The following is a 14,907-nucleotide window of genomic DNA, read 5'->3' as shown; positions in this document are numbered from 1 at the left end:
CCTGCTGAATGCAGAGCCCAACGCGGGGCTTGATCTCATGACCCCGAGATCATGACCTGAGTCAAAACCAAGAGTCGGGCACTCAACTGACTGAGCCACCCAGCCACCCCGATGTAGGTTCGTATTCTTAATAATTTTCAAACACACACATGCAGTATGCATGAGAAACTATTTTTATTCAAGGTCAGCTAGACTTTCTATGATCACCCTTATGTGGACAACCTATTTGAAGGAAGGTAATAATTTAGATAATGGGCAATGCCATGCTGGAAAAAGGCATGAGAAATAGAAATTATTAAGTGTAAAAGTAGATGACTATTCGTGATTATAAGAGCTAACACTTATAAGGTATACTTATTACGTGCTAGGCACTATTTTAAGTACTGCATATGCTGTCCACATATTAACTCATTGAACTCAGCCAAGAGACTGAGTAATTAGACCACGGCTACAGAACTTGCAAGTGGTGGTGCTGGAGTTCAAATCCAGGCAGCTGGCCCCAGACCCCATGCTTTCAGCCACTACAGTCTACTAGTATCTATAAAACATGACTATTCAAGCAATGTCAAACCAATTTTTTCATGTCCTGATTGACAATCCATGCTGATGGGATTCCCAGGGAATGTTCCATTTGCTTACTCTGTGCCACGTGAAAGTGTGAAGAGCGTTAAATGTCCAGAAAATACCCATGGAAAATAATGGCAAAACTTATGCTTGTGTAACACATTCATGAACATAAGAGATTATTGAAATTGCCTCTACCTCCTTATGTGGTCTTAGACTCTAAATCTAAGAAAAGGAACTGCCATATTTTGCCACATAATTAAAACTATTGTTAATATTCAGATATTTAAGCTACTTCTTAGGTATTCAAACCTACTCTTGGGTCTTCTTCCTCTTGCCTCAGAGCATCTTGTGTGGAGGAGTAAATAGTGGTTAATAATTATTAAGTAGGCTATTTCTTATGTGTACCTATCCTTTTACAAGATAGAGGTAAAGGCAACTTATGACAGGTCAGGTAGTTGAGCAAGGACAAGTGTTACGTGATGAAAAGGGAATGCGGGGCGGGGGTGGTGAGGGGTGAGTAGAAAATGCTGGTTTCAGAAAACTTAGGGCTAGACACAGTTACTATAACTGAGCCCAGCACAAGGCAACAGTGCAACAGTGAAACGTGTCTTGGCTTCTGAGATTTCATCTTTCATCCTTGTTCCTGGCCCGGCTGCTGGCACTTAATGCTGATATTTCTCTCAGGCATGTCTCCTGCGGCTCCTTCCCCCCAGGGTCTCTTAGCTGGCTGTCAGCTCATCTCTTAGAAGCCGCAGCTTGATATCGGCTTGAGAAACTACCTCTCCCAGAAGAGCTGGGGTAGAATAAATGAGAGCACTTGGAAAACTTGAAAAGGTGTTACAAGTATTTATTGTTATTATTAATGGGACATTTAAAGCAGTAATAACTTTAAGCTAGGAAATTGAAGCAAATGGTAACTCAGGCAGTTACGTAGGCTGTGAAGATGCTCGAGGTGAGGGTCCCAACTTGGGACTCATGACTGTGTGTACAGCAGGCTCTGCCTTGTATTAGGGAGACAGGAGGGAAGAATGCAGGTGAAGGTAGAAGGCAAAGCCCCACTGAGTCTAGTAGCGAGGAGAGGAGTGGAGAGAGAGTCTATCCGCGCTACCGTTCCAAGCACAGCTACAGCACCTCACCTTTCCAAACACTGATTGGCTGCCTGCTGTGTGGCAGCACGGTGCTGGATGCCGGAAGTTCCCTGGTGATCCAGACATATCCTTGCCCTCAGTGAGCTCACGGCCTAGTGAGTGACACCAGTGATCTCCATGGCTGTCCAAACCCAGATACCCACTTTTAGAGAGAGTCAGGCAGAGGTCTGGAAGGAAGGATATGACCCCTGGATGGAGATCGTCTCTGCAGAGAGGCAGAGTGTGTGGAGTCCTGGTCCTCAGAGAGTATGTAGGACAAAGCCTCTGTTATCAACTGCACCCATGATGGTAGCTAAGCCCCAGCCAAGGCCAGACTCATGGAGTGTCCCGTGTTCATACTGGGCTATGTAGACCTTAGACGTCATCTCTTCCAAATCTGTTATCTTACAGATGAGGAAATTAAAGCCCAAAGATGTACTGATTCATGAGGCAGTGAGTGGCAGAGCTAGACATAGAAACCAGATGCTCTGATGCCCTATCCATGCCATGCTTAGGCCTGAGCCACAGGGGCTTGACAGCTATTAAAAGGAGGACACACCTAGGGGATGGGGCGTTTTCAGTCTTATGAGTCATTTATACTTTAAGGGTTAATGACTTCATGGGAGCCTTTTAGAGAACAGATTTGGAAAGAGGGTAGAGAGATGGGAGTAGGCACCTAGGGTGAGGGAGAGCAGGTGGAGGCCACTGAAATCAAGCTTTGCTAACTCACAATGTGACTCCATCATGCATAGCCATGGGTCTCCCCACACACGTGCCTTCATGCCTTATCACTTAGGCCGACAGGGTAGAAACCTCTTCTGACAAAACAGAAGTAAGCCCTGCAGTCTCAGGGAAATTCCGAGTGTTTTGTCCACTTATACATCCCTCTTCTCCACAGAGGCAGATTCCAATGGCGGCACAGGGGCTGACCCCACTACTGGATCAGTGATGCTCATGCAGAAAGGCAGGACACGGAAGCCCCAGCTGGCCCACCCGGGGCCCCTGTGGAGGGAACAGGGCAACCACAGTCAAGGTGGAACCTGGGGCAGCATCCTCTCCACTTGCAGCAGCTTCATTAAGAACCTGTGGCAGCACTGTTAGTGGCAGCACTGACGCACCCGGTCCCCCAGCCCTTCTGTCCAGCCACCTTTCAGGTAGGGGTGATCATGTGACCCCATGTGGCCAAAGATGCATAAGTAGAAGTCTGTTGGGTAGGGCTTTTAGGAGATTTGCTTTCTTGGTTTTAAAAAAAAAAGGTGACAGATTTGTGCATTACACATGCTCTCTTCCTTCTTCTTCCTGAAACTCTGGTCTGTGGCACACTTACGACCATGACAAACAATAAGGATGACGGAAAGAACCTGTTACCACTGTCATCATTGATTTTCTGTACTCATTCTGGGCTGCTTCCTCCACATATCTTAATATGTGAGACAAATAAAGCCCTGTTTAAGCTGTAGGGCTAGGTATTTTCCTGGTTCCATGACAAGCAACGGTCCCAAGATGAGATTCAAGGCCTTTCCCAATCGGATGCCACAAAACCTCTCCCATCTCCCCTCCTGCCACCTTCCATCCTTCTCCAAACCACTTTTCTCCAATTCGAAAGGCATAGCCCTGAGAAGTCTCCCCTGCGAGAACTGCTTGCACACTCTGCCCTCTGCTCTTGCCTTGTTCATACCACTGATGACAGCACGTGAAACCATGTATTATTTGTTGATGTGCTCAGATTCTTTCAATTGTCTCCTAACTCGATTCCCAGCCTCCACCTTTGTCTCCTACAGTGTATTCTCAAACAGCAGATGGAGCAGCTCCTTTAAAACACCGTTCCGGCCACATCCCTCCTTTTTGCAAACCCCCCCACTGCCTCCTCATTTTTTTTTCAAAGCAAAAGGCAAAATCCTTACAATGGCCTCTAAGACTCTGCATCATCCTTCTGCACCCATTACTTCTCCAACCTCAGCTCCTGCTAGTCTCCTACTCTCTAGCCCTTCAGCCACACTGGCCCACTTACGTGCCTTCAATGTGCCAGGCACACTCTCACCTTCTGGTTTTTGTATAAGCTGTTTCCTCTGCTAAGATGTTTTCCCCCCTTCCCCTCCTTCAAGTCTTTGCTTAAAAGACCCCTTCTTGGGGCACCTGCACCCCTATGTTCATAGCAGCAATGTTCACGATAGCCAAACTGTGGAAGGAGCCGAGATGCCCTCCAACAGATGAATGGATAAAGAAGATGTGGTCCATATATACAATGGAATACTACTCAGCCATCAGAAAGGATGAATACCCACCATTTGCACTGACATGGGTGGAACTGGAGGGGATTATGCTAAGTGAAATAAGTTAAGCAGAGAAAGACAATTATCATATGGTTTCACTCATTAAGTGGGACATAAGGAATAGTGTGGAGGACCACAGAGGAAGGGAGGGAAAACTGAATGGGAAGAAATCAGAGAGGGAGATGAGCCATGAGAGACTATTGACTCTGGGAAACAAATTGAGGGTTTTAGAGGGGAGGGGGTGGGAGGATGGGGTAATAGGGTTGATGGGTATTAAGGTGAGCACATGTGGTGATGAGCACTGGGTGTTATATGCGACTAATGAATTGTTGAACACTACATCAAAAACTAATGATGTACTATATACTGGTTAATTGAACATAATAATAAAAAAATAATAAAAAAAATAAAAAAAGACCCCTTCTTATTAGGCCTATCTGGACAACCCCAATTCAAACCGCAACCTAACCCCATTCCCTATACCCAGCCCTCTGCTCCCCCCTTATTCTGCTCTATTGTTTTTCTATAGCACCTATCATCTTCTAATATACTATGTGATTTACCTATTTATTATGTGAATTGCTTATGGTTTATTTCCTCTTGCCAGAATACAAGCTCCCTGAGGGCAGGAATTTTTGTCTTTTTTTTGTTGTTGTTATCTAATTTATTTTAAGTGTCCAGAATAGTGCTTGGCAAATAAATATTTGTTGAGTGTATAAAAAAAACTGATTCATATAAAATTATCATGGCACTGAGGACGTACTATGCACCAAACCGTTTCAGCTCTTGGGGCTGTAGTGGGAATGAGATGCTATCGTGGCCCCTGGGAATCTGCAGTTACCCCACTAGACTAATCTCAGTAATAGGCAGAGGGTGTTTATCACATAAAGGAAAAATAAGAATTTAAACATTGATTTCCAGAAGGCTACTTGATTACAACCACATCTATAATTCATACAGAAAAGGGAAACAGATGGTTCCAGGTTTTGGAGAACTTTACAAAGAAAGATGTTGTTATAATGAGCTGGCTGCCCAGGAGTCCGTATTTACAGGGTTCTCTTCCCTGAGAATGGAGGCCAGCAGGCTGCTCTTGCCCACATTTGATCCCAACTGAAGTCACTTCTCACTTTTTTGACTATGACTGAGGAATCAGAATCCAAGACATGATCTGACTGGGCCAACAACATCAACCAACTCCTTTGGATATGAAGTTACAGCTCTAGTAATTTTCTTTGAATTTAACAATGAAAGGAAGAATTTAAATACAGCCCCTGGGCCAGCATTCCTTTTCATACAAATCTCACTAGATTTGATCATAAGATTTAAACTTGATAAATTTGCTCTTGATTTTATGTAAAAAATGGACAGTTCATGTAATGGCTGCAAAGATTTCTTCCTTTTACTCAAACATGTCAGGACAGTCAGAGCTCCTCTTGATCTTAACTTTTTGGCTTTTTGTTGAAAGAGATGGTCACTTGATTCTTTTGAGAAGTCCTCCACAAACAGCATGGAGATTTATCTACTTTTATTTGAAAATATTGTGGTGAATAATTTTTATTGTGTGTTTCGACTCTGCTTATCCCTTTGACGGAAAAGTACTTTATAACCGATGGGCATTTATCAGATCAAGGAGATTCATTACCCTGGCGGTTTTTCATTTTCAGAGAGAAATGAGTAGAAATTATCCAATTTCTCTCTTTATAATAACGTCCAATACATTTAGTGTCTAATTTCACACTGTCCCTTGATTTATAGCATTTGCCAGATTAATCGAGATCTGCTGATATTATAAAAGGTTGGGTGTCTCTTAACCCTATAAACCTCAGGAGGCAGGTGTAAAGAACAACACAAGAATAAACCTGTTTGACTCTCAAACACACTCTAGAAAGCAAAAGAATTTATATGCTATTTACTCATGTGTTTCTATCTTGTCCGACCCTGCCCCAAATCTTGAGGAAATGTGCAGATTCTTGGCAGCAGAAGGATTCTCTTAGAAACCTTTGTTAAAATCAACTGGAAAGTAAAGTAAGTGGGAGGTACATATCAAACCTTTAGAGTTTCAATAGTCTACATCTTCCATATTTTTGCATATCAAGTTTTCATCTAAGATGCCTTCCTACCTGCTCTCTATCTCACTAGAGAGTGATGTGCTGCAAATGGTCTTTGAGTCAGGCTCTCCTGGTTCTACCACTAACTGGCTGTGTGACTTTGAACAAATCAACCTCTCTTGGCTTCATTTTCTTATCGTTAAAGTGGGCACAAAAACAAGATAAGAAGTCAAGTATATGGCACATAGTAGCATGATACTATGATGCCACCTTCCTCCGTGCCCCCCCCCACATCATTTCCCCCAGTTTGAGCAATGTTTCAAGCTCACTTCAAGTCCCAGCACCTTTTTCAAGGTGGCCTTCATCATGAACTATGGCATATGATGCTCTATTGACATGTGGATGCAGTTCTATCTCTGCAAATACATTGAGAGTCATTTGAGGACTAGGTATTGAACTGTGTTTCTTTGGTTTTCTACACAGTGTAACTGCTTCATAGATATGAGTGACTTGATGACTTTAAAAAAGAAAGAAAAAGAAAGAAAGAAAGAAAGAAAGAAAGAAAGAAAGAGGCAAAAAGGAAAAAGAGAAGCCTCATGGGTTATCTTTTCTGCTTATTTGGAGATCTGATGTTTAGTTGTCCTTACGCAGACATCTCCCGCAGCTCCTCTGAGCTGAAGAAGTCTTCTTGAAAGACAATCCTGTGATTTTCCTTTCCAGCCTCTGTATTGTGCTGTAGTTTTCCTTTCCAGTGTTCTACTGCAACTACTAACCACTTTAGCCTCTTCTTGCTGGCCCCATCCAGTCTGAGGGCATAGGTCAAAAGAAAAATCCTCTGTAGTCCTTATTTCTCCAGAATCTGCTGACTCTCCCTCTGAAATGCTTTCTGTGCCTGCCCTGTCTCCCCTTCCCCAGGGCCTTTCCCCTAGGTCAGGTGCTCCTCTTATCTCACCTGGATTCAGTCCCATCAATTTCCATCTCTCCCCACCTGGATCCATAACCTTTGCTGTGGGGCCGATGTGACTCAGGTAGAGTTCCTGTCACCTCAGTGGCCCTGCCTATAGAATCAAATCCCTCAGCCCTGTCCCCAGTACACTCCATGACCTCTCCGCACTCAGCTCTCCCATTTCTTCATGCCCCCTGGGTTTCATCCTAACCCAGTTCATGTGGTCCATCCCATGAGCCCCTTCTGACTTCTCTTCTACCACTTGTTAATTCTTCCCTGACCACCCAACGCTCCCCTTGTCTGTAGCTCTGGACCCTGTTTTCTTTTAGAAGGCTCCTGTGCCTCTCTGTCATCAAGCTTTCCCATCATTAAACTGGAGTAAACACCTTCTACTGGCATCCCTTAGACCTTATGAAGACCCCTTTAAAACATTTATTCCTCTCAATCTTGTCTTATATTTAATAAATATTTTGTATTATAAAAAATTCTATTTTTGGATGTTTTTACTCTCCTATTTGGTTTTCTTATAAACATTTTGAGGAGAGAATGCATGACTGATGTCTTTGCTTTTTAAAGAAGTTTTTTGTTTTCCCATTACAAATGCAAAGCACCTTATTTCTCTGAGTTGGAGGAAAGGCAATTGTAAATAGATAGTGAGAGAGCCTGAGTCCAATAGTCCTGTGTATTCTTGGTGAAGAAGATATCAAAGTCAAGGTTTTAAAGTGAGTTTCAAGTAACCTTTTTTAAAAAGTTATAATAATTTGTTTTTCTAATACTATTAAAATGCTGAGCTTATATATTTCCACTTCCAAATATAATTTTATAGAAAACTCTACTGTCCAAAACATTTGCAGACTCATTGCAGAATACTTGGGAAATTCAGAAGTTGGAGCAAGGGAGGATGTCTTCACCTTCAGTCTAACACACTGCCTGGTACATTAGACTTTCACTAAATTATCCTGAAGGAATGAATCAATGAAATCAAGTTTTTCAGAAGATATAGGGCTTTGAAATAAGAAGACCAGGGGTCTGGGGCAGGTATCCAGAGCAGCCTGTGGAGTGGCAGGATTTGACGGGTGACAGGAAGCCCCATTTAGGTCTTTCCTGAAGGTTCCCTGCTTGAATGCCACTCAGTTCAAAATGGCACATGAGAATACTTCTCTCTACTTTTCTCAAACCACTAATACACCTGGAGGGCAAACACAATTATACATAAAATAGGATTGCTTGGCACTTTTTACACTCTTTCCTCTTTGGAGGGACATACTGGGGCTGGAGGTAGGGCCAAGAGAAATTGTAATAGAAAGGGAAGTCACAGACATTGACAACAATCCTTTAAGATGATTGCACCAGCTTGTATCTCTCTAACTAACCAGTCCCCAAGGCCCAATCCATGTGTCACTTAACCCTCCCTCTTCCTTAGGACATGACTTTCCTGTTTACTTCCAGTCTCTCTCTGCCCTTCTCTTGTTCTAAATTCCTGTCAATCAGCCCTCACAGTACCTCTCCAAATACCAGGGCTGTGGGGGTTCCCCCTCACATGGGGAGAAGTGGGTTCCAGTCTGCCTGAGGCTTCCATTCCGTGTCTGGGGTGAGAGAACTGGGTGGCAGGCAAAGGGTCTCATCCTACTGCTGGCGAGCTCAGCGTCTGGCCGCCTTCCTGGACATGCCCCTCCCTCACTCCCTCTGGCTAATGAGCCAGATCCTGGCCTGTGAAAATTTATTATGAGAGCACTTAGTATTAGCATGAGGCCCTGTTGCCCGTCACTGCTCACAAAACATTTCGAGGCCTTCAGGTGGAAAGTGCTCTAAATGCAAAACAGCCTCAGCTAGGTTTTGTTCAGTCCATCAGCAAATGATAGGTGAGTTACTGTCCTGATCCAATGAGTCCCTTCCACTTGGGTCAGATGATTTGTGAAAAAATCACAGCAGAACCAAGGTCCTCTCCCTTGCTTTCTTCATGGTGCAGATGGAAGAGGAAACAGTAAAAGTACAACTGCCCTGGTTCTTGGTCTAATACAGCAAAATAAAACGTTTCCTCTTCATGGACTGTAATTTGTGGCTAATTAGGTATAAATGCATTCTGGCTGACCAACTCTAATCCAGGGGTCAGCTGGTGTGTTTCCTAATGGATCAACAAGAGAGAAGGCAAATGCTCATCACGGGGGGAATGAGCATCCTCAGCTGAGATGTGCTGACCATATCTGTGTGAGCACTGCTCCTCTGTCTGGAGGCGGCCTGCCTGGGGCCATCTTCCTCCTAGTTAACACATCTTTAATGAGAACACTCAAAAATCACTCCCTTCTAAAGGCTTTCCGCCACTCCCTGGATTATATATGGCCGGAGCTAGATCTTCCTGTTATGTCTCATGGTACTATGTGCTATTCATGTATAGCTCTTATCAGATTATCATCATCGCACAATTGACTCAACCCGTTCCGCCCACTAGACTCTGAACTCCATGATGGCAGGACTGGGTCTACCTTGGTTCCCCACTATTGCTCCAGCCACAGTGGCTTCCGCTTAGCAGCTGCTCAATACATTTTGAATGAAAGAATCAGACCGTTAGCACCAGAAGGGACACTGAAGCCCCCAGACAGGACATAATTTGCCCAAAGACACACTGCTCCTTGTGACAAATCATATTTTCCTGATTCCTACTCCCACATTCCTTTCTACAGTCACTTGTGAGCCCCCTCCCCTCAGAATGAAACAGCTGCTCCCAGAACCATACTGGTCCACGGCCTCAGCCCAGATTCCAGAATGGTACTCGGTGGACACAGGGTGGCTAGAGGAAAGGGACATCCAGTGAAAGCCATGTCATATCCAGCTCCCTCAGACCATTAATGCATCCTGCTTCCTTTGAGGCACTGGAACACTGTATTGAGTTCAAGATCTAAGACTTTAACCCAGAAAACAGCTGATCTCTACTAGAAGAACATTTGGGGCCCGAGGCAGCTTGACAGGCAGGAAAGTAGGTCAAGTTAAATTCTATAAGCCGGGGAAATCCCTGGTTAAATGATGGGAGACATGTTATGATCCCACTGACAGGGTCTTGGGGAAAGAAAGATTCCCCACCCCGACTTTCCCAACTGGAGGGGGAAACAATGAAAGGACTTTACTTACCAGAAACATCTATTCTGCTCAGGGAAGAAAAACAGCTCTTAAGAGTATTCATGAAATAATTGCAATCAAGAGCAAGGCTATAAACATAACAGCATGAATGGTACAGAAAGATACAAAGAGCCAGGTGCACCAGAAAACACACTGTCTTTAAGTTCAATGGCTGGGTTCTCTCTTATGGTCACTAGAAAATTATAGAGGGGAGTTGTTAGCTTGGCATTTCCTTCTTCAATAGTAAATCAATGGATCCTTCATTTTCACTAAATTGTTTTCCTGCCCTCCAGGGAAAATATGACACAAGCATAATGCAGATGCGGAAAGGAAAGGCCAGGCTGGGACAAAACATTTAATTAAATCCCCTTTTATAAAACAACCTTCCTTCAGCTTGACAAATGGACAAAGCAAAAAGTGCTTATACAGGCAAAACAATGAACCAGGTCCATAACAGCTTATAACTAGCATGGCTCCATCGCAGGTGGTAATTCATTCTATTGCTTGTCATGTGTGTGCTGGGGAAGGGGGACGGGTGGAGAGGCCCGGTCTCCTCAGAGTGGTGGCTTCTGAACAACAACTCTTCGCTCCCTCATAGAGCAGAGGTTTGTGAGGGACATGGCAGTGCCCAAGGTTCTGTGTTGAAGGAACAGGGTAGAAACGGGTTCTACTGAGTAACCCCCTGGTGCGTGTGCGTGTGCGTGTGTGTGTGCATGTGCGTGTGCGTGCTAAGGGCTGGGAGATGAGTGCAAGGAGTTCTCAAAGGCAGTACAGTCCAGTGGCCCACGATATGGAACTCAGGCCTCTTGGTCTGCCCAGGGCTATTGCTACCATAAGATGCTGCTTCCTGTGTCCTTACTAAAGTGCATTCATTTGTTGATTAAGTCATTTATGCAACTGTTCAATTTTTATAGCATTAAACTTGTGTGATTGCCCACTCTGGGCTACCCACCGCTGCAAGTGATGGGGATATAAAGATAAATGAGCAGTGTCTGTACCTTGGAGAATCACACAGCCCAACAGCAGTAATAACACACAATCATTATAGGAACTGATCACATGCACCATTCTGAGCCTTTTCTATTAACTTAATCTCCCGCGATAACCCCATGTGGTAGGTGCTATTGTCCCCATTTTGCAGATGCCGAGACAGAGGTGCAGAAAGGTGAAATAACTTGCCTCAGGTCACCCAGCTAAGGAGACCCAGATTAGTACCCCAGTAGGTGGGCCTCTGAACCCATCTCCCTAGCCCCAACTCTCACTGCTTCTTGCGAAGCTCGCTATACCTTCAGTCAGGGGAGGCGGGCACAGGGAGCCGGGGGTTAGTTGTCTGTGGGATCAGGAAAGGTTCACGGAGAAGTAGCCACAACCCAGCACCAGGTGGAAGATGGGGTAGGAAGGAGAACTGGACAAGAAAGGCAGTCTGAGCCATGGCGGTTTCAGAGGCAAAGGCTGGAGGGACCTCCTAGTGGGTTACCTGTCACACCCTGGCTTGGTGGAGTCATGTAGCTTTCACACACGTGTAATCTGTCCCCCAGCCAAGGGCCAAATTTTGGGGTCATGTCATTTGTTTCTGTGTCCCCCATGACCTCATCCCCCAGAGCAGCCAATATATACAAGGTGAATGAAAAGAAAGGGTAAGGCAGAGAACACAGAGACTTGGGCACCGGGAGGAGGCTGGGTGGGCTGTTCCGGCCCTGCCAGGGGCAGTGGGAGCAGTGCAGGGCGATGAGCGGCAATGAGTGCATCACAAAGCAGAAGCTGGTCATGCCAGAGGCAGAGGTGACTCTTCGAAAGCTCTGGCACATAAGTCTGGGCTTTTAAAGTTAAGTCCACAATGGCTCTCTGGGTTCAGGAGTTCAGAGGCTTCCCTGGGGCCCAATCCAGTCTGCCCCCGACATTGTGGGCTTTCCAGGGCAGCGGAATTAGCCAATGCAAGCTGCATTGTCTTCATGCTCACTTAAGCCACATTCTAACTGTGTTTACAGCAGGAAAGGGACAGTTAAGATGGAATGAATGGTGCAGGAAACAAGGGGAACACATGCCGATGATAGCCGAGAATGTTAGTTGACTTTTGTTTGCCACTTTCCTCTGCAGGGGAGACCCACCTCAGGATTTTATAAGCTCTGAAAACACGGAATTCCATAATGTTTCCTGTAAGAAATCAAAAGGTCTTTAAGGCATTCTAATGATTTCTTTAATTGCTGCTCTGCTAATGCGGCTCGAATTCTGGGAGGTTTCCCCATTGTTTATTGTGGGCAGAGTGGGAACGCACCCCATTGGGCACAGGAAGACATTTATGAAATGAGCCATAGGAACCTGGAGGAGTTCTCCAAGCCTTTGCTTCCCAAGGCAGGGTCTTTACGGAACATCGTGATTCTGTCTCTTTGATGTGAAATTCTAGAACGATCATAGAGGGCTTTGTGGTAGAAAACCACTTCAACAGTGCATCCCCCAAAAGACTTTTGCTGGCAAAATTGAAGCTGTTTAAATATGTTCATATAGAAGAGGCTTTAAAACAAGCCTGGCATAACTTTTATGAGTTGCTGTTCTACGGATCGTGGTCTAGAACTATAGATTTAAGGGTGCTGTTCTTGGGAATTCTACTTACTGAATCGTGGTCACCTCCATTCTGTGCTGTCAGAAGTCTGTGCATTCTTGTGCTGCACCCTTTCAGACAGGCTCACCCTTCTCCACGATCTTCCTGTGCTGATATAGATATTCTTGTTTGTACAGTTTTTTCTCTTTATCTTATCTTTCTATTCCCTCCCTTCCATCAAAACTCACATATGCTAAGTCTCATTTTCTCAGGGCTCTACTTTCTGTTTGCCCAAGCGGTAAACAGTAACTGATAATCTCATGTGTACTCCTGAGTAAATGTGATGAACTAGAATCCCTCTCAATACCTCTCCCAATCCCTTTCTCCAGTTTGTGGTAGAATACATGTTTAATAGGTGCTCTTTGTTAGCTTTAAAGGGTATTTCAGTCCACATGAAAGAGAGTGTGGAGCCATGCTAGGGGAATTGAAAGACGTATTTGTAAATAAGGTGGGACCCTCACAGAAAACCTTGGATGAAAAGTTTTAGCATCAAACTATGTGTCATTCCTACTGTGTCAGATATCTTAGCTATACTCACAGCCACTTTCTTGTAGCCATCAGCGTCTCTAATTTTCCTAAAGAATCCACAAGTTAGCCAAATGCATCCTGGCAGGTAAACAGGTATATCTCTAAAGCATTTAGGACCACCCAAGATTGTAATTGCTAATTTCATGTGAACCAATATCTGTACTTTTTTATTAAAAAAAAAACAAACTTTGTCATCTTTCAATGCACGGAGTTATATTGAAGTGGGTTTTGTGTGTTTAAGATGGCCTGTGCAGAAAGAGTCTTTTCTGTGCCAGCATCTTTGTGAGTCTTTTCCCAGAATTCCTTACCTTGTACACTAAGTTTATCTATATGTAAAGTGTTCTTTAAAATAGCCTCTAGGCAGCAGGTCATATACGTATCCATCCTTCTATCCCGCCATCCTTCCTTCCACCATCCATCCATCTGTCCATCCATCCATCCATCCATCCATCATTTTATTGAATCAGGTCACTTGTCATTCCCTTGCCCCAAATTTTCTAATAGTTTGCCATCACCCTCATGATAATACTGATTCCTTCCCATGGCTAACAAGCTCCAACCCCTGCCTATCTCTCCTGTAACTGCACATTTCCCCCTCCACAAGAAACATGGGCTTTCTCATGTTCCTTGAAGGCCTTTTTGCTCACTATTCCTCCTGCTCAGAACTTCCTTCACTGAGACTCTTACCAACATTCAGGTCCCTGATCCAAAGTCACTTTCTCGAAAGGTTTTCGTTTCTAAAATAGAGACTCCTGACCCCATAGTGTCCACTTACCCCACTTAACTTTTTATCCCAACACTTACTTAGGATCATCACCATATAAGATCACAGATACTTATTTGTTTTCTACCTCTCACTCTTCCTACAATATAAGCTTCAGGAAAGTAGGATCTTAGTCTTTTCTCCTCTTTGCTCTATCCCCAGAGACTAGAGAAACACCTAACAATAGTAAGCAGTCAGTAAGTATTCATTGAATAAATGAATGATTGTCTGAGGTACGTAATGAACAACAAATCTTTGGCAGTTTCCTAGGCTCTGGAGCATGAAATATTGGGTACAAACCCAAGCTGCCCTGCTCCTTGAATGTGCAGTCCTGGCCGAGTCCCTGTTCTTTGTGTCCCTCAGCTTTTCTCCTACAAAAGGGGAACTATGTTATCCCCCTTTTACAGATGAAGGTAATTAAAACTTACCTTTACAGATGAAGGTAATTGAGACACAGGAGGTGGTGGATCTAGGATCCAAATCTAATTTTAAATCCAGGTCCAGTTCTCTTTAACCCCTAAACTCAACTATATGCTACTGCCAGACTCTTTGTTGGGTCCATAGAGACAAATGGGACACAATTAATTATTGCCCTCTGCAAGTTCACAGAGCAATAGAGGGGGCCAGACAGAAATAGACTACATTAAGGAAGAGTGAATACCTGGACAAGGTAAGAGAAGGAAATGTTTGACGCCCTATGAATCTAGTTGGGATGGAAAATATTTGCTAGACAAAAGGGAGAGGTCTCCCTCTCCCTCTCCCTCTGCAGCTCCCCCTGCTCCTTCTCTCTCTCAGATAAACAAATAAAATCTAAAAAAAAAAAAAAAAAAAAAGGGAGAGGTCATTTTAGGTAGGAAAAAAGAGGATGTTGCAAAAGCACTGGGACATGAAGTGTTTGGGGGTTGAGCACCCTGAGTGGTCTGGCCATGCTGGAGTGGGAGA

At 44.2% G+C, this 14,907-nt stretch overlaps 1 protein-coding gene across 7 annotated transcripts in view; it reads right to left on the bottom strand.

Moving 5' to 3' along the window:
• SLC9A9 (solute carrier family 9 member A9) overlaps nt 1–14,907 on the bottom strand; it is a 682,953-nt gene that overhangs the window by 160,648 nt on the left and 507,398 nt on the right. The window contains exon 13 of one of the 7 annotated variants that reach the window (XM_078070816.1): nt 12,696–12,784. The exons of the other annotated variants lie outside the window; for them this stretch is intronic. Within the exon in view, the coding sequence (XP_077926942.1) occupies nt 12,697–12,784 (88 nt within the window). The 3' untranslated portion in view covers nt 12,696. Of the gene's footprint in view, nt 1–12,695; nt 12,785–14,907 lie in introns of those variants that run through there. 7 annotated transcript variants of the gene reach the window in all.

The sequence above is a fragment of the Halichoerus grypus genome, chromosome 1 (genome assembly GCF_964656455.1).
Source record: "Halichoerus grypus chromosome 1, mHalGry1.hap1.1, whole genome shotgun sequence".
Taxonomy (NCBI): Eukaryota; Metazoa; Chordata; class Mammalia; order Carnivora; family Phocidae; genus Halichoerus; species Halichoerus grypus.
This window is presented reverse-complemented; position numbering and strand designations above follow the sequence as displayed.